This window comes from Anabrus simplex, chromosome 2, assembly GCF_040414725.1.
Source record: "Anabrus simplex isolate iqAnaSimp1 chromosome 2, ASM4041472v1, whole genome shotgun sequence".
NCBI classification, from domain to species: domain Eukaryota; kingdom Metazoa; phylum Arthropoda; class Insecta; order Orthoptera; family Tettigoniidae; genus Anabrus; species Anabrus simplex.
Window position 1 is genome coordinate 1,098,330,838 of NC_090266.1, and position 23,845 is coordinate 1,098,354,682.

At 36.6% G+C, this 23,845-nt stretch overlaps 1 protein-coding gene across 1 annotated transcript in view; it reads right to left on the reverse strand.

Moving 5' to 3' along the window:
* The window catches only part of LOC136863784 (patched domain-containing protein 3), a 147,015-nt gene that overhangs the window by 102,710 nt on the left and 20,460 nt on the right, over positions 1 to 23,845 (reverse strand). Inside the window, exons 2-3 of the mRNA XM_068226088.1 lie at positions 14,259 to 14,329; positions 13,755 to 13,967 (exon numbers count right to left, since the gene is read on the reverse strand). Of these exons, the coding sequence (XP_068082189.1) occupies positions 13,755 to 13,967; positions 14,259 to 14,329 (284 nt within the window). The remainder of the gene's footprint in view (positions 1 to 13,754; positions 13,968 to 14,258; positions 14,330 to 23,845) is intronic.

Below are 23,845 nucleotides of genomic sequence, written 5' to 3' on the forward strand. Positions count from 1 at the left end.
ACCTGTTAAGAAGGGTAAAATGACCTCAGACCCTGTTTATTATACAAGGGAAATAAGAAAATTTAAAAAAAATGTAGAATATTAAACAGGAAAATCAAAGAGGGTAGGGAGAGTAGAGAAACTAGAAAACAGCTAATGAAGAAACTGAATAGAGTGAAAAAGGAAGCAAAAGAGAATTATATGAATGGCATACTTCAAGAGGGAAATGGAAAAAGCTGTATTCATATATCAGTAATCAAAAAGGAAAAGGAATCCAAATTCCTACAATGGTGGGAGAAGGGGGTGAACACTATTTAACAGATACTGAAAAAGCAAACCTATTTAGTAGGGAATTCAGAGATTCAGTAGATGATTGTCAGAAGTTGGAAACTGAAACAGAAGATAGAGAGGGAGAGACACAGAGGGAAACAAGAAGCTTCTCATTCACAAATGAAGATATTTTCAGAGAAATCCAACTGCTTCAGCAAGGAAAACAGCAGGAAGTGATCAAATTACTGGGGAGGTATTAAAGACAATGGGGTGGTACATAGTGCTTTATTTAAAATTTATCTTTGACTATGTCATAAATAATAGTATAATACCAAAGGAATGGAAGGAATCTATAATAATACCAATTTATAAAGGAAAGGGTGATTAAAGGAAACCAGAGAACTACAGACCAATCAGTCTGACCAGTATAGTTTGTAAAATACTGGAGAGTTTAATATCAAAGTACATCAGAGGGATATGTGATGATAAAAATTGGTTCATGAAGAGCCAGTATGGATTTAGAAAGAAATCTTCTTGTGAGGCACAACTGGTGAGATTTCAGCAGGACATATCAGATCAATTGGATTCAGGAGGTCAGTTAGATTACATAGCCATAGAACTTTCCAAAGCCTTTGATAGAGTGGAACATGGAATATAATTAAAGAAATTGGAGGGAATAGGATTGGACGTAAGGGTTACACGTTGGATAAAAACATTTCTAAATTCAAGGGTTCAGAAAGTCAAAGTAGGAAATAATGTATCGCAGGAAGAGAAAGTTTGGAAGGGAATTGCACAGGGTAGTATAATCGGTCCGTTACTTTTCTTAATATACGCAAATGATTTAGGGAACAATATGACATCAAAAATAAGATTGTATGCAGATGACATAATTGTTTATAGGGAAATAAATAACATTGAGGATTGTTCAGAATTACAAAGGGACCTTGAAAGTATCTAACAATGGGTCGAAGAAAATAATATGAAGGTTAACGGAGGCAAATCAACTTTTACAAACAGGAGCTTTAAAACTGAATTTGAATATACTTTGGATGAGGTAGTTATCCCAAAAGATGGCAAGTGCAAATACTTAGGTGTGAGATTTGAAAGTAATTTGTACTAGAAGGGTCATGTTGATGACATTGTTGGGAAAGCATCCATATCATTACATGTCATAATGAGGCTACTTAAAGGATGCAACAAAGAGTTAAAAGAGAAAAGTTACTTAAGTATGGTTCGTCCATTATTGGAATATGCAAACAGTGTTTGAGATCCTCACCAAGAATACCTAATAAAAGAAATAGATAGTGTGCAGAGGAAAGCAGCAAGATTTGTAACAGGGGATTTCAGGAGAAAGAGTAGTGTATCAGAAATGTTAAAGGAACTTTAAGTAAGAGAAGGGAGAAAACTAGACTTATAGGAGCAGATGCATGGGGAGATATCCGTGAGAGGCTTCAGTTGGAAAATAATTATATCGGCAGGACTGACCACAAATATAAAATTAGAAGGAATATTAGCCGAAGTGATTGGGGTAAATTTTCATTCATTGGGAAGGGGTGAAGGAGTGGAACAGTTTACCAGGGATAGTGTTTTATCCTTTTCCAAAATCTGTACAGATATTCAAAAAGAGAATGAACAGCAACAGAGAAAATAAATGAAATATTAGAGGCCATTCGACCAGTGCAGGTTAATGTAAATAAAAAATGTGTGTGAATAAATTAATTCCATCCCCTGGTCTAAGGAGTTTGGACAGCCAAAGAAGGGGGCTGCCTGTAGGGGTGAAGTACAGTGGGGACTTCGAGGGCCCTGGGACCGCTACGGTAGCTGTGAAGGCCCTTCAGGAACTCTGAAAAGTGGTGGCAAAAGGGGCTCTGGTTAAGACGCAGCAGGTCGCTATGCTACTTAGGTTCCAGAATGGGTAAAAAAAAAAAAAAGTAAATAAATGCAATGTAAAGTTTAATCTTATACCAGTTGTATAGTATCATTTGAAGTAATTCCATGTACTGTATATCAGTTGACTATATTTGTAAGTAGTACAGGAGATATAAGTAGAATTTTGTAAACAATATAAATTTATTAAGGATGAGCTGTGTGTTTAATAGAAAAAATTGTTAGCATAAATTGTATAATATTGTATTACAGGAAAATTTTCTTCTCTTGTTAATTTAATATTTAGTGCTTGACAATAATGTATTTTAGTGTACCATTTTCCACCGAGGTAGACACCTCATTTGCAAATAAAGGGATTTTGATTTGATTTGATTTGATTTGATTTGATACATAAACATAATTGGCCTTGACCTTAGCATCAGGTAACGCCTGTCAGCCGAACATCGATATCAGGATCACTATTTTTCTCCTCTATTTGTAAAATGGACAACGATTATTTTGACACCCAAATCTGAAACTCTGTCAGTTGTTTTATTTAAAACTAATATAATCCGCCGAAATTCGCGATCTGACTTGTTTTCTGCGAGAATCCACCAAAATTCGCGATCTGACTCGTTTTCTAATAGATTACGGCAAGTTTCTCCACATTTTTCAATCTTTCTTCCCAGCAATCGATTTCGTAGTTCCCGGGCTAGGTCCAGGTATTCCACCCGGTCAGTTGGGTCACTAAATCTTTGCCATCTTTTCCTATAAGCATTTTTAATATGGATCAAATTCTTCAGGAGATCCGGCCTGGTGTCGTCTTGGGTGCCTTGGCGGTACTGAACTCGCGGCCTGACTGCATTCTTAGTCATTACCCATCCACGACCCGTTACCAGCGCGGTCAGCACATTTGACGATGTTCCAGAACATTATTATTATTATTATTATTATTATTATTATTATTATTATTATTATTATTATTATTATTATTATTATTATTATTATAGATGTTCTGGACCCCACAGCAAGATGCAAGACCGCTACTTGGCGGTAAATTACATCTGCTGCCACTGTCATTGTTGACAGTGTGACCAGCACCATTGTTGCGCGTAGGCAAGTGTGCGGAATTTGTGGCGATACGAATGACATACTTCCGTGCATTATTGACCTTATTATAGAGGTGAACAATTTGACGGTCAATCACATTCCTATCGTTTATTTCAAATATGTTTAAATTTTTATTTATATGCCACGAGAATCTACTGTAATCTAAGAACGTTCTCCGAAGGAAAAGATGGCTGTTGAAAACGAACCCAGGAAAGATTAAAAATGATCGGTTTATGATCAGAATAAGTACATCGAAAATCTACAGCCTGTTTCCAGTCATTCGACAGGGTCAGGAATGGAATGAATAAAGCCCCATCTAGCAGCGACAATAGGAATTGTGCCGGCTGCCGAAGCACTCCACTGGGGCAATGATCGATGAATGACGAATGAAATGAAATATTGGACAGTGTTGCTGGAATGAATGATGACAGGGAAAACCGGCGTATCCGGAGAAAAACCTATCCCGCCTCCGTTTTGTCCAGAACGAATGATACATGGAGTGATCGGGATTTGAACCACGGAACCCAGCTGTGAGAGGCCGGCGCGCTGCCACCTCAGCAACGGAGGCTCCTTATAAGTACATTGTGAACAGTAAAATCAATTGGTCTCGCCTCCTTTTACACCCCACCGCCGTTAAGTTTATCAACCACCCTCCCCCCCCCCAAACAAAAATTAAAAGAAGGCGTGTTTCTTTATGTTTAAAGGAGATTCCAAACACCAATGTTCACGTCTATTACCTTAAGATTTGAGATATAAGTATCCCCATAAAAATAATTAACTTTTTTCTCACTTCTTTCACACTCCTCCCCACCGCCCCCAGGTGAATTTTCCGGCAAAAAATACTCGTTTCTTTAGTAGTAAAGGATCTTCTAAATACCAATAATCACGACTCTTAACTTCTTCAGTTTTTGATTTATGTGACCTCATGAAAGGAATTCAACTCCTTTTCACTCCCGCCCCCCCAAGATGGTTTCCCCCACAAAACACATTTTTCTTTGTTTTAAAGGAGATCCAAATACCAATTTTCACGTCTGTAATAACTTTAGTTTTTATTAGATGTATGCATTCTCATACAATTAAGTCAATTTTTCAATTCTTTCACCCCCCCCTTCATTGCATTTTCCGAGAATACATGTTTCTTTACTTTTAAAGCAGATTAAAAATATCAAATTTCACGTCTGTAACATCTTCATTTTTGAGATATCAGTAGCCTAATTAAAATAATTCAACACCATTTTTAGTCTCTTTTACCCCCCCCCTCCACCCAAGTGGTATTTCCGAAAACTAAAAATATACGTTTTTTAATTTTTAATAGAGATAAAAAATATCATATGTAAGTTTTTTGAAATATACTGTAAAAATTCTCATTTTAAAATTTCACCCCTTTTTAGTTCCCCTTAAGTGGGGTTTCCAAAAACAAACCACCTATGTTTCTTTACATTTACAGGAGATTCCAAATACCCACTTTTTACGTCTGTAACATTTTACGTTTCTCAGATATTCTGCAGATATAGTCTTTCAAAAAATTCACCCAAATTTGTCACTCCTGTTTAACCGTTATTAATTGGATTTTCCAAAAACAAAAAAATACGTGTTTCATTATTTTTAAAGGAGATCCATATACAAATTTTCAGTTCTGTAATATCTTCAGTTTCTGAGATATATGTACCCTCATTAAAGGCATTCAACCCATTATTCATCCTTTTACACCCCTCCTATTGGGATTTACAGAAAACAAAAGAATACATGTTCCTTTATTTTTAATGTAGATTCTAAATACCAAGTTTTACATCTGTAAACATTAAAAGTTTTGAGATATAGATGCACTCATTTTTAAAATTCACCCCCCTTTTCACCCTCCCATTAATTGTATTTTCCAAAAACAAAAAAATATGTGTTTCTTTATTTTTAAAAAAGATCAAAGTACCAATTTTCAGGTCTGCAATATCTTCAGTTTCTGAGATATAATAACCAGAATCCTGATTAAAGGCATTCAACCAATTTTTCACCCCTCCTATTGGGATTTTCTGAAAACAAAAAAACACGTGTTTCCTTACTTTTAAAGGAGATTCTAAATATAAATTTTTACATCTGTAAACTTTTAAAGTTTTGAGATATAGATACACTCATTTTAAAATTTCACCCCCCCTTTTCACCCCCTTAGCGACGGAATAACCAAAAATCCTCTCTTAGCAAGCACCTACATCTTAATATGAATATATCCCCAAAATTTCATTTCCTTATGTCCAGTAGTTTTGGCTCGGCGATGATGAATCAGTCAGTCAGTCAGGACAAGTAATTTTATATATATAGACTAGCAAGATACCCGTGCTTCGCTACGGTATTATACTGAAATTTATAAATGAATGCTTATCGTTTTATACATAACCCGCCGATATTCGCGATCTGACTCGTTTTCTGAGAGATTACGGCAACGTTCCTCCCATTTTTCAATCTTTTTTGCAGCAATCGATTTCGTACTTCCCGGACTAGGTCCAGGTATTCCACCCGGTCAGTTGGGTCCCTAAATCTTAGCCATGTTTTCCTATAAGCATTTTTAATGTGGATCAAATCCTTGAGGAGATTCGGCGTGGTGTCCTCTTGGGTGCCTTGGCAGTACTGAACCAGCGGCCGGACTGCAATCGTTGTCATTACCCGTCCAGGACCCGTTTCCAGCACGGTCCGCACATTTTGACGACGGTCCAGAACATTATTATTATTATTATTATTATTATTATTATTATTATTATTATTATTATTGTTGTTGTTGTTGTTCTGGACCCCACAGCAAGATGTATGACCTCTACTTGGCGGTAAATTACATCTGCTGCCATTGTCGTAGATGACAGTATGACCAGCACCATTGTCTCCCGTAGGCAAGTGCGCAGGACTTCTGGCGATACGAATGACACTTCCGTGTATTATTGACCTTATTATAGAAGTGAGCAATTGCACGGTCAATCTTATACCTATCGTTTATTTCAAATGTGTTTACATTTTTATTTATATGCCAGAAGAATCTACTGTAATCTAAGAAGGCACTCCAAAGGAAAATATGGCTCTTGAAAACGAACCCAGGAAAGATTAAAAATGATCGGTTTATGATCAGAATAAGTACATTGAAAATCCACAGGCTGTTTCCAGTCATTCAACCGGGTCAGGAATGGAATGAATAATCCCCCAGCTAGCGGTGAGGATAGGAATTGTGCCGGCTGCCGAAGTCCGTCGCACTACCCTTGGGCAATGATTAATGAATGGCAAATGAAATGAAATGATATTGGAGTGTGTTGCTGGAATGAATGATGACGGGGAAAACCGGAGTACCCGGAGAAATACCTGTCTCGCCTCCGCTTTGTCCAGCACAAATCTCACATAGTTTGACCGGGATTTGAACCACGAAACCCAGCGGTGAGAGGCCAGCGCGCTGCCGCCTGAGAGACGGAGGCTCGTTATAAGTACATTAGGAACAGTAAAATCAATTGGTCTCACCTCCGTTTTCACCCCCCCGCGGTTAAGTTGATTTACCCCCCCCCCCCCAAGAAAAAAAGAAGGCGTGTTTCTTTGTGTTTAAAGGAGATTCCAAATACCAATGTTCACGTGTGTTACCTTCAGTTTTGAGATATAAGTATTCCCATAAAAATAATTCACTTTTTCACTTACTTTCACACTCCCTCCTCCCCTAAGTGAATTTTCCGGCAAAAAATATTTGTTTCTTTAATAGTAAAACATCTTCTAAATACCGATTATCTTCAGTTTTTGAGATGTGTCCTCATGAAATGAATTCACCTCCTTTTCGCACCCGCCCCCCAAAGATGATTCCCCTCCAAATAACGCGTCGTTTTATTTTTAAAGAAGATCTAAATACCAATTTTCACGTCTGTAACAACTTTAGTTTTTATTAGATGTAAGTATCCTCATACAATTAATTCAATTAATTTTTCAATTTTTCACCCCCCCCTGGACCCTTCATTGAATTTTCCGAGAATACCTGTTTCTTTGCTTTAGCAGAAGATTCCAAATACCAGTTTTTACGTCTGTAACATTTTACGTTTCTGTGATATACTGTAGATATAGTCTTTCTAAAAATTCACCCCAATTTGTCACTCCTGTTTAACCCCATTAATTAGATTTTCCAAAAAAAATGTTTCTGTATTTTTAAAGGAGATTCCATATACTAACTCTCTGGTCTGTAATATCTTCAGTTTCTGAGATATAAGTATCCTCATTAAAGACATTCAACCCCTTATTCACACTTTTCAGCCCCCCCCCCCTACTGGGAGTTACAGAAAACAAAAAAAGTGTGTTCTTTTATTTTTAAAGGAGATTCTAAATATCAATTTTTACATCTGCAAATTTTTGAAGTTTTGAGATATAGATACAATAATTTTTAAAATACGACCCCCCTTTCACCCTCCATGTTTCTTTATTTATAAATGAGATCCCAAATACCGATCTTCAGGTCTGTACCATCTTCAATTTCTGAGATATACGGATCCTTATTAAAAGCATTCAACAATTTTTCAGACCTTTTCACCCCTCATATTGGGATTTTTCCGAAAACAAAAAAGTACGTGTTTCTTCATCTTGAAAGTAGATTCTAACTACCAATTTTTACATCTGTAAAGTTTGAAAGTTTTGAGATATAGATACACTCATTTTAAAAATTCACCCCCTTTTCACCCCCATTATTTGGATTTTCCAAAAACAATAAATTATGTGTTCCTTTAATTTTATAGGAGGTTCCAAATTTAAATTTTCATGACTGTAACATCTTCAGTTTCTAAGATTTAAGTATCCTCATTAAAGGCATTCAACCCCTGTTTCACCCCTCCTATTGGAATTTTCCGAAAAAAAATACATGTTTCCTTATTTTTAAAGGAGATTCTAAATATCAATTTTTACATCTGTAAACTTTTAATGTTTTACGATGTAGATACACTCATTTTAAAAATTAACCCCCTTTTCACCCCCCATTATTTGAATTTTCCAAAAACGAAAAAATACCTGTTTCTTTATTTTTAAAGTAGATCCCAAACACCAATTTTCAGGTCTGTAATATCTTCAGGTTCTGAAATATAAGTAGCCTCATTAAAAGCATTCAACACATTTTCAACCCTTTTCCACCCTTCCTATTGGGATTTTCCGAAAACAAAAAATACGTGTTTCTTTATTTTTAAAGGAGATTCTAGATACCAATCTTTACATCTATAAACTTTAAAAGTTTTGAGATATAGATACACTCATTTTAAAAATTCACCCCCTTTTCACCCCCCCCCCATTGATTGGATTTTCCAAAAACAAAAAATACGTGTTTCTTTATTTTTAAAGGAGATTCTAAATACCAATCTTTACATCAACAAACTTTAAAAGTTTTGAGATATAGATACACTCATTTTAAAAATTCACCCCCTTTTTACCCACCCCCCATTGATTGGATTTTCCAAAACCAAAAAGTACGTGTTTCTTTATTCTTAAAGGAGATCCCAAACACCAATTTTCAGGTCTGTAATATCTTTAGTTTCTGAGGTATAAGTATCCTAATTTAAGGCCTTCAACCATTTCTTCACCCCTTTTCACCCCTCCTATTGGGATTTTCCAAAAACAAAAAATACGCATTTCTTTATTTTTAATGAAGATTCTAAATACCCATTTTTACATCTGTGAACTTTCAAATTTTTGAGATATAGATACACTAATTTAAAAAAATCACCCCCCTTCTCACCCTCCCATTAATTGGATTTTCCAAAAACAAAAAATACGTGTTTCTTAATTTTTAAAAGAGATCAAAAGTACCAATTTTCTGGTCTGTAGTATCTTCAGTTTCTGAGATGTAAGTACCGGTATCCTGATTAAAGGCATTCAACCCCTTTTTCACCCTTTTTCGCCCCTCCTATTTGGATTTTCTGAAAACAAAAAAATACGTGTTTCCTTATTTTTAAAGAAGATTCTAAATACAAATTTTTACATCTGTAAACTTGTAAAGTTTTGAGATTTAGATACATTCATTTTAAAATTTCACCCCCCTTTTCATCCCCTTAGCGACGGAATATCCAAAAATCCTCTCTTAGTGAGCACCTACATCTTAATATGAATGTATCCTCAAAATTTAATTTCTTTATGTCCAGTAGTTTTGGCTTGGCGATGATGAATCAGTCAGTCAGTCAGTCAGTCAGTCAGTCAGTCAGTCAGTCAGGACAAGTTATTTTATATATATAGATTTAGTGCATTCACTTGGCCTTGACCTCCGTTGGTTGTCAATCGAATCAAAACAAACATGTTTATTTATGATAACAGCATATTCAATTTACGTTAGAGTGAAGAGCTAAAACTCTGGGGATTTTTGAGGACAGATGGAAATAGGTACCAGCAAAATTTAACTGACATGATCTCTGAATTGGAAGATTTAGTAAAAAATTTTATAAGAGGTTAATTTTAATAAATTGATTGTATTATAGACAAGGATGACGTTTTAAGAAAATTGTAAACAGAATAGTGTAGTTTTAATGTTCTTACATGACATATAGGATACATTTTATTTTAAATATGACACATATTAGATTTCTATTAAGAGTTGTTTAGAACTTTGGTGTTTGGTGTGTAATATTAAGTAAAGAGGTCCAAGAGATAATTGGTAGTGGGAGAAAATAATCTCTGAGGAAGAGGATGATAAGGTATTCAAAATATGTACGGTGTATGAGATGATAAAAAGTAATTAATTAAACAACTCTTAAGTATTGACAAGGCTGACTTTTAATTATTGAAATTATATTTTTCCGTATGACGTAACATTTTGCAAAAAAACTGATTTTTGCAATTCCTTGCACCACAGTTTTTTTAATGTTTATAAGATTTTTTGCCGTATACTTGTAGAAATCGCGGAGACGAATCGAATGACACATCACACGATGTACTACCGTGTTAGAGTCCAGAGCTACACTAACTTTTATCTGCAAAGCATGGTGATTTTAGCACCTTGAGATGGCAGCAGTATTGCACCGCTGGATGATATCATACTGAGGTCAGACCCTTGTTGCTAGATATATTGATTCTTCCTCTTTACAATGAGATAATGAACACTCCCGTGCTGTCAAGAAATTATTTTGATTTTAAAATGTTCATCCTTTTGTAATGTTCACTGGCCCAAGTGAGGTTCCAAAACTATAAATGTATTCTACATCAAAACAAATTGATACTTTGTATCAGATAGACAAAATTGAAACTGATGAAAATGTATGCTAGAGAAAAGGTGTGCTAATGAATGATCAGTAGTTTATGACATATAGATGAAGATTCTTCATTTTAAATCTAAACCCTACGGAAGGGAAGATATAGGTAATAGACAGAAGATGAAGAACATCACACAACTTCATTTGTGAGTGAAGAGAAATATTACCATAATGACAATATTGTAGGGTGATGATCCTTACAATATAATGAACAGTAATGGGAATAGTACAGAATACTCTAAAAGTAATTGGCCTCAATTACAGTTATCTGTAAAAAGGAATTAGTCAATTACTAATTAATTTTTCAAAAAGTAATCAGTAAAATTACAATTACTTAACAGAATGCAAGTCTTTGGCGAATCATTGACTTTTTTTTGCATTGGGATGGAATGATACCAAAGCTTGCAAGGAAAAACACATTATTCCATTCTGTTTTTTCTAGCATAGAGACATTAAGTGGCTATCATCACTAGGTGAAACTAATCAGATTTTCAAAATGTTTGCTCCCAAGCATAATTTGCATGTCACTTTCAAGTTTTTAATATTTCTAGGATAACTAATTCAAAATATTTATCAAAATAGGGGAATATAAATGCCTTCACCCTATCACCGTCACATGTTTATTCCAGCTCCATTCTCGACCACGGGAAGGTTGTAGAATATCCTCTGACTGTCATGAGAGGTGACTGACAGGAGACCGAGGGCTCTCAACTTGGGAACGTAGGTTGGCGACCACGGTTCCACTAGGCGAGTCTGGCACTGCTTCCACTGTCAGCGTCCTCAGTCGACTACTGTTCCTTCTCGATCTCGATGGTATTAGGTTTTTGAGGCCTAGGTAGTCTTTCATTTTCATGCCCTTCGTAGCTCTTCCCTTTCTCTTGCCGATACCTTCACTTTTTGAAGCGTCGGACCTTCTCCATTTTCCCCTCTGATTAGCGTTAATATCGTTGCCCAGTTGTACTTCCTCTTAAAAACATAATCACCATCATCACCATCTTGACCATGTAGTACACAATTATTTAAATGTCAACCACTAATGACGACAACCTGCGAGTAAGTGAACGAGTGCGGGACGTATCCTGGAATTATAACCTTGATGCGATATCTTGCGAGTGCTGGGGTTCTTTAAGTTGCCAAGCTCTCGATGTGATGTGTGTCAATTACTAGAATGTAACGATTACTAAAATGTAATGATCATAATTTTATTTTCGGAAGCAAATTACGAGTAAAAATTACTTTTTGTCAAAAGTAACGATTACGAGTAAAAATAACTAAAAAAGTAATCCTTGCAAATAATTCAATTGCTTTACTCAATTACTTCCAAACTCTGATAATGAATGCTGTTAAATTTGTCCAGGAAAGTTGGATATTCTGAACTCCAGCATCATGGTTGTCCACCTGCTCAACTCCTACTTGTTGAGCATCAGTGATGTTCAGAATTACCAGACGTTATTCAATTATATTTATAAAAACACATTGGTATTTTAAACATAGCTGTCTTCATATAGATGGGTTCTCTCCATATCAGTCCCATTCCCTCTTCATTCATTTTCATCTTGGAAATTCTAAACTGATTTCTTTTCATTCAGTAAGTGAACAGACAGTCACTGTAAAAGCACTAAGTATTTAGTCTTATAATAGTCTACATATAGACTTATAAGATCAGAATCAAGGTGGCCTTCTTAATAAGAGTGTCAATGCTAATGACTTGGGAAGGTAGAAATGAACTCAATGAGAGAGAGAGAGAGAGAGAGAGAGAGAGAGAGAGAGAGATATGACGTTTTGTGTTTTCATTTTTGTCCTTTTGTCTTCTTACTGTTGCCCCCTCCTCGTACAAAGACCTCTAATACTGTTTAATAAATAAATAATGTTATTTGCTTTACATCCCACTAACTACTTTTATGGTTTTCGGAGATGTTAAGGTGCCGGAATTTAGTCCCGCAGGAGTTCTTTTACATGCCAGGAAATCTACCGACACAAGGCTGACGTCTTTTGAGCACCTTCAAACACCACTGGACTGAGCCAGGATCGAACCTACCAAATTGGGATCAGAAGGCCAGCGCCTCAACCGTCTGAGCCACTCAGCCCAGCTGTAATACTGTTTATCTAACTATGTCTTCATATTTATATTCCTATATTTCTGTATGTAACTTGATTCATCACTTGATTGTTTATTTCTTACCTATAACCCCTCACTACTGTGGTCGTCGGACAAGAAGTCACTTGGTTGCGGGGTAATGGGTACGAGGGTAAACATGGCTGCCACGAGTGCGCCTATCTCAAGTCTCAAGGCCTGGCAATGAACATCTGTTCCGTTCATGGTTACTCTTGTGGAATGAGGTGCTGTTCTGAAGGTTTAAAGTGGTAGTGTAATTGTACTTTGTGCTTTAGCTACACATTCAGCCTACTATAATTATAAGTACTGCATATGAACAAGTGAATAGTGAACAAACATCTGTTTGAAGGAATCTTCACTGACTGTCACAATGAAGGTTTGTAGCTTAGAGTGCAGTATCTCTTACTCGTCCCGTACCTACAAGCTGCCACAACTTCTCGGGAGATTCAGATAGTACATGGTGCTACAGCCCTGATAGGCTTTGGCCTACCGGGCTACTGCTGCCGAGACCAAAAGTCTGCAGATTATGAAGTGACATGTGGTCAACAAGACGAATCCTCTCTGCGGTTATTCTTGGCTTCTTAGACCAGGGATGCTATCTCACCATCACATAGCTCCTCAGCTGTTCTTATGTAGCCTGAGTGGACTCTGAAACAACCCTCAGACCCAGGAATGAAAGTCCACAATTTGACTTGGGAATGGCCTCCGCATAAGAGACAAGTGCTCTATCTACAGTCTGTGGGGCCAGATATTACTTATAAATGTATTTAGAAAAAGATAAAATAGTACACTGGTCGTGACATCAGAAAAATATTAATATTTACTCCTCCATGTCAATTGGTCATTTCATTCAACCTAAAAAATCCACAGTACCGCAAGCTATGACCTTACTACTATATTCACAGTATCAACTAATAATAAGTATAGATATCTCACTACAGACTCCGTTTTCCTTGCTTTAAGTAGAGGCAAATTTTCTTTGGAAAACCCCATTTGCTGCTTCATAGATCGAAGGGCTAAGAAACTTGAAGACTGTGCAACTTGATGCAGTCTGCATGAAACATGCATGGTATGTACTAAAATAATGCATCTTCATTAAAAATTATGTAACATTATTTACAGCAAGAAGTTTATGTATATACTGTAGATATTAATTGATAACTACCAAAATAGAACTGGACAATTACCTGTCATTAAACTTCTTTGTTATAGTGTCGAGAATTTCTTTTTGTTTGAGCTTGAAGACTGAATCAAACTTGTCACCTTTTACCCAGAATTTAAGCACACTCTGATAAATGCAGTCATTCTGGAATGTAGACTCATCCAGTCCTCCTAAGATCTCTTCAAAATCACTTGTATCAAATGATGTGCTGTCAGAATTTTCAAACCATGACTGATACCTGGAAATATATGAAATAAAGGTTTTGAAAATAATGTCTTTATTTTAGAGCATCTTATTTACAACTGCCTATGTATACAAGTTAAATATAAGAGAGAGAGAGAGAGAGATATGTCTGTGCTAGAAATATGATGCCCTAGATGGCTGATGACAAAGCGTTTACCGTACTTTTAATTATTGATTTATTCGCTTTTATACCATCTCCTGTTATGAACTGTAATGCTGCTCTCTCCACATTAATTTTAATAAATCAGGAATAACAATATTTTTATACTGACAAATGATACAGTACCTTGCACAGACGTCTTCCCACACACGGCCACTGATATTAATCCTATGAACTTGCATTTCCAATTCGGCTATCTGTAAAGAGAAAGCATAGAAAATCTTGCACTCTACATCTTTGAACACTTAAAGACTGATTGTTAATCATAAGAAAATATCTCAAAATCTCTTCAGAATGTCCATCAAAGGAAACAGGTGTAATAGAGACAATGAATTATAGACTTACAAGGGGATTATCACACCCTTTATGCTGAAACCTATTTTGAAAATAGCGTGATATAATTGATATGCTATGAGAAGACTGTATGTAAAAAATTTGCTACCTGCTTCCACTGCAAGGCCCTAAAATTAACTTCTGAATTATACAGAAAAGTGATATTAGTCTCTACAGGTTGGACTGTACAGCCGTCACTTTTAGCAAGCCCACAGTGGTGCAGTGAGCACAAAACTGAATCAAGTTCCACATAGCTCGCCAGTGAAGTTGGGATGTCCAGCTGCACCATGTTACCATCTGGCCACGTACGACTTCAGCTTCAATTTCAGGTTAAGGCTAGTTTACGTAATTACAAACATATTCCAGCTTAAAGTCTAGTCAAATGACTAAAAAAAGTACATAATTCATTCCTCTGGTTTGGAACACCTTCAGCTAAAAATTGCCTATTGAGGTACAGAAATTGACACACATGAAATGCAATTACTTATAATGATGATGAAATAAAACATTCCTTCATATTGAGTTAAGCACTCAACAAGCCAATGTCCAAATCTGCAATAAAATCTGTGTGCATAAGGGATTCTCAAAAGTGATCTTTCTTCAAAATGCTGGAGAAGTTCCTATAATTTTTGGGTATGTACTCTAAATAATTTGTAGATGACAATAGACTTAAATTTAAAACTCTATGACCAGGGATTAAGAAAAACCGAAGTTGAGGTTAAATCTTGATAGAAAGTTTTGAGGTGTTGAAGGGAGTCTATAATAAAAGGAAAGAAATTTTAGAAAAAGAAAGAAGAAAGAAAAAACTTGAAAATATACAGTGGTAGAGGTATATAATGATAAATATATGTATTTATGTTTTTACATTTTAAAAAATACATTACAGGACTAGTTTCAATCTACAATGCCTCGGAAAAGTATTTTTCTTCTCTGCTATATCACATTAATTCACATTTGATATGCAAACAACAACCAGTTCACTGTCAATATCTCCGGTTTATACAATGTTATTGGTCGCTTTTTACTGATAAATAGCCAAACTTGTTTGTAGTTGGTAATAATGACATATAATGTTATAGCCCACTCCACTTGGAGATCAAACAAGTATTCGTTTGGCATGATAGGAAGCAAGAAAACAAGCTCATTTGATGATTCACCCTCCTTCAGCTTGTGTACATGTGTTGTGGTCAGTGTGTTTTGTGCTGTGAAATTGCGGAAACAGAAGGACACGACAGAGGAAGAATGACGGATTGCAGTATGATGCTTCAAAAAAACAAAACATTCAAAGAAATAGCTGAAGTAATAAATAGGCCCATTACGACTGTTAAGAGTATCATGTACAGGTATAATCAAACAAAAACTACAAAAACAAACCACGAACAGGTCGGCCTTCAGTCATGACTCAGGCTGAAAAACGTCAAATAGTGAGAAAAGTGAAAAAAGCTCCTAAAATGAGTGCTACAAAGACTGCTGTAGAGGTGGAACAGGAAATGGGAAAACATGTCAATCCACAGACAACAAGAAAAATTCTTCATGAGGCTGAATACAACAACCGAATGGCCCACAGAAAACCATACATTACCAAGGTGAATAGATGCAAGAGACTGGCATATGCCAAAAATCACATAAATGATGATTACGAATTCTGGAAAAGGGTAATATTTACCTATGAAACTCAATTTAATGTATCTGCATCCAACGGAAGAGTAAGGATGTGACAGCAGAAGAATTGTGAACAGGAAATGCAAAATCTCTCGGCCACTGTTAAACATGGTGGAGGATCTTTGCTCGTGTGAGGGTGTATGAGTGCTAATAGGGTAGGCGGTCTGTGGTTTACTGAAGGCAACATGGACCACAGAATTTGTATCAAAATATTGAAATCACCAAGTCTGTCTGTCCCAACTTGTGCATTTAGGTCCCCAATGATGATGACATTTTCTTCATCAATTATATCTTCTAGATCTTGACAGAATTGTTCCTTCTTTTGAGCACTACATCCATCCTGTGGTGCATATACCTGCATTACCGTGTAATTTGTGGACTCCAGCTGCATAGATAATTTAATGATCCTATAATTTGTATAGGATACTTCGGTAATGGCGTCCATGTCTTTTGTTATCAGGAAAGCTACACCATTTCTGGCCTCTTCCTCGCATCCACTCCATACTAATTTGTAGCCGTCTCTGAGAATCTTGCTACCTGCCTTTCTTCATTTTGTTTCACTCATTCCCAATAGGGATAGATTTTTCCTTTTCATCATATTGATAAGTTCTTCTGTTTTTCCAGTCAGGGTCAAAATATTCATAGTCCCAATTCTTACATTGTTCTTCGGACATATCTGTCTTTCATCGGAGTCATGTTGGCCGTCGTACCTGCCAGATCTGCTCGAAGACTGTCAATTTCGGTATTATTTTTGATCTCCATCCGAGGCTCGTTTTATTGTTGAAAGCAATTCGAAGATGCTACCACTGGCTTGCTAGGCCTACCATGGATCTTCACGTTGATACTTTGTTATGCACTAGATGGTCAGTGCCTGACACTCATTTCCTCATGTCAGTTAAGTCTGTGGTTTACCCGCCAATACTCGGGAGGCTGATTGCTGTGGTTGCCCACTGGGCGATGGGGTCACCACATCCGTACTGCTTGGTGTGTGCAGAAGAAATGGATTGATCATCAAAAATACCTTCTTCCAAAAACAAGACAGCCACAAGATAACAAGATATAGCTGGGATGGAAAACATAAGTCGCTCATCGACTATGATGTTCCCTTCAAATTTGGCGATCTTTAGAATATTTACGACAAGTTAACATTGAAAGTTTTATTCTTTGCCGAGAGCTGTATTTGTCATTTGGGAAGTAGTCAGCGAGCTCCAAACTGGTTATTTTTGCCATTCAGAGGGGCGATGTATTGATCCCCGTTCGACTGAATGCAGGTAGATCACGTGACGAGCCTGTGTTTCTAGCCTTCCACGCGCGGATGATCTGGACTGTGAGCCAGCTTCGAGAACAGTCATAGCCAATTATAAGAGACCCCGTGAACCAATGATCGTCTTCAAAAAATACACACCTCCCGAGTCAAGGCTATAAAAAGCCATGTTCAAAGTAAATCATTCTCTACTCTACTCTGCTGTACTCTACTCTGGTCTACTCTGCGCTACTCTGATCTACGTTATTCTGGTTTGCTGTTCATCGTAATCACGTGGAAGGAGAACTTTGCGGTGCAAGCAGACATCCGTTCTGCTGAATTTAGTGAAGTTATTAACAATTCTTATGGAGTGAATTCCAACATAGGAGATATAAGTTAAGTGTATTTATCCAGGAGAACATTCAGTAATTCTGCGTGTGTGAGCATATCTTAATATTTGTCATCTCAGTTACAGCCTACACTTCTGGAACGTGACTTCATTCATCCCAGTGATTGCTGTGTACATCAAGATGGATTACTCCTCTACAATGTGCATCTTAATCTCATCGTGGGACGTCTACTGCCGTGTCTCCATGATCTTCTAAGTATGTGAGGAGCTTCTGGACAGAGAAGGTGACTGACTGGGGAAATGCTGGAATGACTGACTGCAACCTGGGATCGAACCTCATCTAAAACTTGAGTACCATCTAAAAATTTATTTTCTTTCTCATCTTTGTAAAACTAGAGGATCTTTCTTCTTTAAATCATAGCTCTATTAGTTCTTGTTGTAGATAGAAATATTTCATTTTTCCATTTCTTGAGGTGTCATGGTAGTCTAGTTACATGTGTGTGACTGAAAATTGGAACCTATTAGATTAGATGTGTAGTCTGTCGTTGAGCGAGTTCCCATGCATATGAGATAGATATCTCTAAAAATCACTGACCACACGATAAACTTTATTTATTTGCCTGTGATATTGAAATTAATCTGGATTGGAATTATGGGTAAAGTTTGTGAGATAGAATCGAACCTAGTGTCATTTTTAAGATCACTTATATCCTTTAGGATCGAGTCATCTAATTTCACGATATTTCATTAAGATTGATAGATATAATAATCACTTGAATAATAACAAAATCAAGTAAAGATCGGGTTAAAAATGGAATTAAATGGTCGTGAGCTATAAATTATCTTAGATTCCGTATATGTGAGATTTAAAGTGCTCAGTTCATGATGTGCCTGGAATACGGCTATCCTGCAGGATGTTAATTGAGTAATTAATTAATTAGAGAATTTATTATTGATGAATGACTTGTTGTTTCTTTGGGAGCACAATAATTTATTATAAGTGGAGCACATGTTGTGTATATATTTCACGAATAGGGAGTAGTAATAATGCGATTGAGGCTCACGAACGCGATAGTTGCGACTCGTAACCCATGTGATGGTGATGATTATGGAATCTTATTGGAATCTTCAAATACATTTTCGGAAAGTTAGATGAATCTCAATCGTTGCTTGTGGAATATTTCAATCCAAGTGATATCACGTATTTCGATCACTAGCAACTATTGGAGAAAGAGTATTTTCTTACACGAGTTTATCCTCTGTAGACTATCGATGCGACCATGCTTAAAAATAAAGAATAAATTTATAAGGGCAGGATTCGCTGTAAATAATGTATATAAAAAGTACGCGTTACCTTTTTGTGGATGTGGTGTGTGTTGTAAATATGAATATTTTCCATGTCTTTTGATTGTTCAATGTGATTTAATCTGGTCGTGCATTTATGGCAATGGCACAGATTGTGTTCAACGTTGTTTGCCACCATGAGGATTTATGTAGCGCACCTTAAAGAAAGGTTTAGTAAGATTAGTGTCAAGTAAGACTAGACTAGGATTTTATTTGCTGTTTATTAATATTTAAGGGAAAGATCGTCTCATTTTTTTCCGCAAAGGCAAGTGATTTGTAAATTAATTTCCAATTAACTCACACATGGATAAGAAATTTTCCAATAAATTTATATTTAAATTCCGAAATATTTTCAAATTAATTTGAAATTTTGAATGCTATGCAAATGTAAGAATAGAATGTTCACAAATGGCATAATCAACTTGGATTCTGTGATAATGAGTAATAATAATTAATTGAAGAATAGTTATTTAAAAATGTGAATTATAATTGCCATGAGAATTATTTAGCGAGACACACTAGTTGGAAAACACGATCGTGTGATGATAAAGAAAAATATTACACAGACAAGGTTAGAGATTATTAACAATAATAATAATAATTAATTAATTATAAAATTTTGGAATTAATTTTGATTTTTCACTAAAGCTTCGACTGGCGTTATTGATGAGTGGGATACATTTTAAAGACTGAGATTCATTAGAATTCAACATTGGCCACGTGTTGAGATTAATAAAAATTCATGGAGCCTTTAGCAAATTTTTCTGTGGAATAATAAGCGAGGCAGCTGTCTATTAATTTTGTACAAACCTTTATTGAAGTCTTTGGACTCTTTCAATTAAATACTTTAATTTTTAAAGGCAGTAGAGGCCTAATTTTGTTTGTTAATTTTAATTCCAGACCAGTAATGCTGGAGGACGAGAAGTACATTTGGTTAGAAAATGCTACCGGAGAACGAAATATTATGAAAGTTTGCTGTAAAAGAAATCCAGCAAGGATGTTTTATGCTATAAATGCTTGTGTTAATAAATGTAAGAGTGTTGTGTTTTAAAAATTTATTTTATTTTGCTTGGTCGTCAACCCCTTTACCCTTAAATGCCTCTAGAAAACGGAAAGCCAGGAACGAACGGTCGACCTCAGGATCTCTCGCTCACTGGCTGGGCTTAGCCAGGCAATAATGGGGGCAATATCATCACTAACAAAAGAGGAGGGAAATATGTTACTGATGTCAAAGTGATCCCCAGTGAGAGTATGGACAGTGATCATAGATTATTGATTGCAGACCTAAATCATGTGGTTAACACAACCCCCAAGAAAAGAAAAAGAAAACAAAGTGAAGTCTTGGAAATTAGAAGAAGCCAAGCTGAAGGAAGAATATAATATAAGGGTACAGAGACACTTACCAAAAGGGGAAATGAATACAGTAGAAGAAAAATGGAAAATTTTTAAGATACTTTGGTGGGTGAAGCTAAAGACCTGTGTGGAGTAAGAGGATCGACCATGAAAGAAGAAGAGACACCTTGGTGGAATGACAGAGTCAGATTGGCTATAAAAGAGAGAAATTGGGCAAAAAAGATGCTAGACAAAGAAAAGCGAAGAGATGCACAAGATCCAGGTGGCCAAGAAATAACTAAACTACAGGAACTCTACAGGGCAAAAAAACTTACAGCTATGAGGATAGTAAGAGAAGAGAAAGAGAAAAAATGGAATGAGTTTGTGGAAAAGTTGGAAGAGGACAACAGAGGAAACGAGAAACTTCTTTACAGAGTAATTAAAAACAAGCAAAATAACCTAGAAGACATCAAGGTAATAGAGCAGGATAGTGGATCAGTAGTACGAGAGGAAGATGGAATCAAGATAGAATTCAAGACCTTCTTTGACAAGCTCCTGAATGCAGAGGCATCAAATGTAATTCAAAACAGAGAAGAATCTGTAAAAAGTGAAGAGCCCAGTAAAAATATGGAGCCACCAATCACATGGCTGGAGATAGAGAAGAGCCTTAAAAGTATGAAGAATGGGAAAGCTGCAGGAGTAGATGAATTAAGTGTGGACATGTTAAGAGCAGGAGGAACCCCAGCAATTCAATGGCTATATAGACTCCTAAACGTAGTATGGCAGAAAAATGCCATCCCAGAAGACTGGAAGAAAGGTATAATTGTACCTATATTCAAGAAAGGCAGCAGACAGAATTGTACCAACTACTGTGGCATCACTCTACTCTCTCATGGACTAAAAATTCTGGAAAAAATTATAGAGAATAGACTACAAGAAATTGTAGAACCACTTTTAGAAGAGGAACAATATGGCTTTAGGCCTGGAAGATCAACAACAGATCTTATATTTGCTGTCAGGATGCTGATGGGAAAACATTGGGAAAAAGAGAAAGTTTTATATCTACTGTTCCTTGACATCGAAAAGGCCTATGACAGCCTACCAAGGGAGCTTATTTGGGAGTGCCTGAGAAAGCTCGAAGTTCGAGACAGTCTAATTTCAAAAGTTAAGGTTCTTTACGAGAAAACCAGAAGCTGTGTACAAGTCGATTCTGGACTGTCAGACTGGTTTGAGACAAAAAGGGGAGTACAACAAGGTAGTGCTTTGTCACCCCTATTATTTATCATTGTAATTGATACCATATTAAAGGCGCTAAAAGAAAAGGGGCAACAAGACTTAAAAACATTTGCATTTGCAGATGATGTAGTAATTTGGGGTAACTCAGAGAAGATGTAGAAGACAGACTGCAGGGGTGGAGTCAGGAGTTTGAGAGATATGGATTAAACATCAACAAGGCTAAAACGGTGGTGTTGAAGGTACAGAAGGGTGACAATCAGCCAGAAATCATGCTAAATGGCACTAAGCTGGACAGTGTCACAGAATTTAAGTATTTGGGTAATATAATGTCCAAGGATAACTTAGCTAAATATGAAGTAAACAGTCGAATCAGCAAAGCAATACATTTTTACCTCCAAGTAAGACAGTTACTATGGGATAAACAAGTACCACTCAAAACCAAGATGACACTGTATAAATCATACTACACCCCTATCCTCACATACAGCTTGGAAACCACTACATTAACAAGAAAGGACAACTTGAATCTCCAAGCAGCAGAAATGAAGTTCCTACACACAATGATCCAGAAGACCAGGAGGGATAAAATCAGGAATGAAAAAGTCAGAGAAGACGTAGGACTAGAAGACTACTTACTCCAGAAGATCAAAAAGGCAAGACTGACGTGGTTTGGTCATGTGAAATGAATGAGTGCCAACAGGTCTGCAAGAAAGGAGTATGAAAGAGAAATCAGGGGAAAGAGAGCTGTGGGCAGACCTAGAGAAAAATGGACAGACTTAGCGAAGGATGTAGAGGAGAGAGGTCAGGATTTGGAGCGGATTGTGAATGAAGAATGGTTCATGGACAGAACAAAATGGAAGGGGCTCGTATACCACATCTGGGAAACTGGAGTTGGTCAACGATGATGATGATGATGATGATGATGATGATACTAAAGTCACATCTTCACAGAGTGTGAACAATATGGGTCTTACAGATGGCTACAACTTCACACAAGACAATGACGCCAAACACACAGCCCTGAACACAAAGCTCTGGTTGCTACACAACACACCACGATGGATGGAAACACCTCCGCAATTACCAGACGTCAATCTGATTGAGCATGTATGGCACGTTCATGAAGACAATCTACAAAAACACAAGATCTCAAACAAGAATGCTCTTAAGGAGCTATTAATGGAGGAGTGGAAGAAAATTACGAGAGAAACTACAGAAAATCTTGTGAGATCCATGCCAAGAAGGTTGTGTGAGATAATAAAGAGGAAGGGAGGACCTGCCAAGTATTAAGAATATATTCCCATATATCAAAACAATTCCTTATGTGCAGGAGATGAACATATTTTTGACGTGAATGGAGACAGTTGCGATTTTGTTTATTTGTCATATTTTTGTTAACAGAGGAAACAATGTTTTGTTAATATGTACTGAATTCACAGGACATAATAAATAAACCTGTGAGGCATTGTATATAGCCTATTTCATGAGAGATCAGAGATGACGTGGAATGACGTTAGTAAACGAATAAGGTTGAGTGGAGATTTTAAAGGTGGGAAAGATCACAATGTGAAGATAAAGTTGGAATTCACGAGAACAAATAGGTGCAAATATTCATTTTTAGGAAGAGGAGTTTGAGATTGTAATAATTTACAAAGAGAGAAAGATACATTTCCAATTTCTTTGAAATTATTTAAGAACAGACTAAATAAATAACTGACAGGGGATCTGCAACCTGAACGACAGCCCTAAATGCAGTTCTATGGTGACGGACTGAATGCAGTTCTTCGCTCTTCGGACTACTTTGCACCAGGTAGTCTTCTCACTCTTTCTAGAAAGTCCTGTAGTCTGTGAGTCCAGGTCCTAAACTTACTTCTTTGTTGAATCAGAGTCTATGAGACACCAGCGAGAGCCTCCTTCATTGCAGTTGCTCAGAATTATTATTTATTTCTTATTCGCTAATCGGCCAACTACGGACCATAAGTTTCACTATAAATTCTAGCATTTACTCAGTTTTTGACTGATCCAGTAGATTCTCATTAGCTCGCTGTGTCAAGCATGGCATTTATCCGACCACTTTGCACCAGTTGTCCATTTCACACCCCGGAAAGTCCCAAAAGTCACAATGCTTGTTCTGAAAAGGTCTCGTTTGCGCAAGTCATCTGGTCGTAGGCCCATTTCTTCAAGGTCTTTGTTGACGTTAAAGTACCAGGGAAT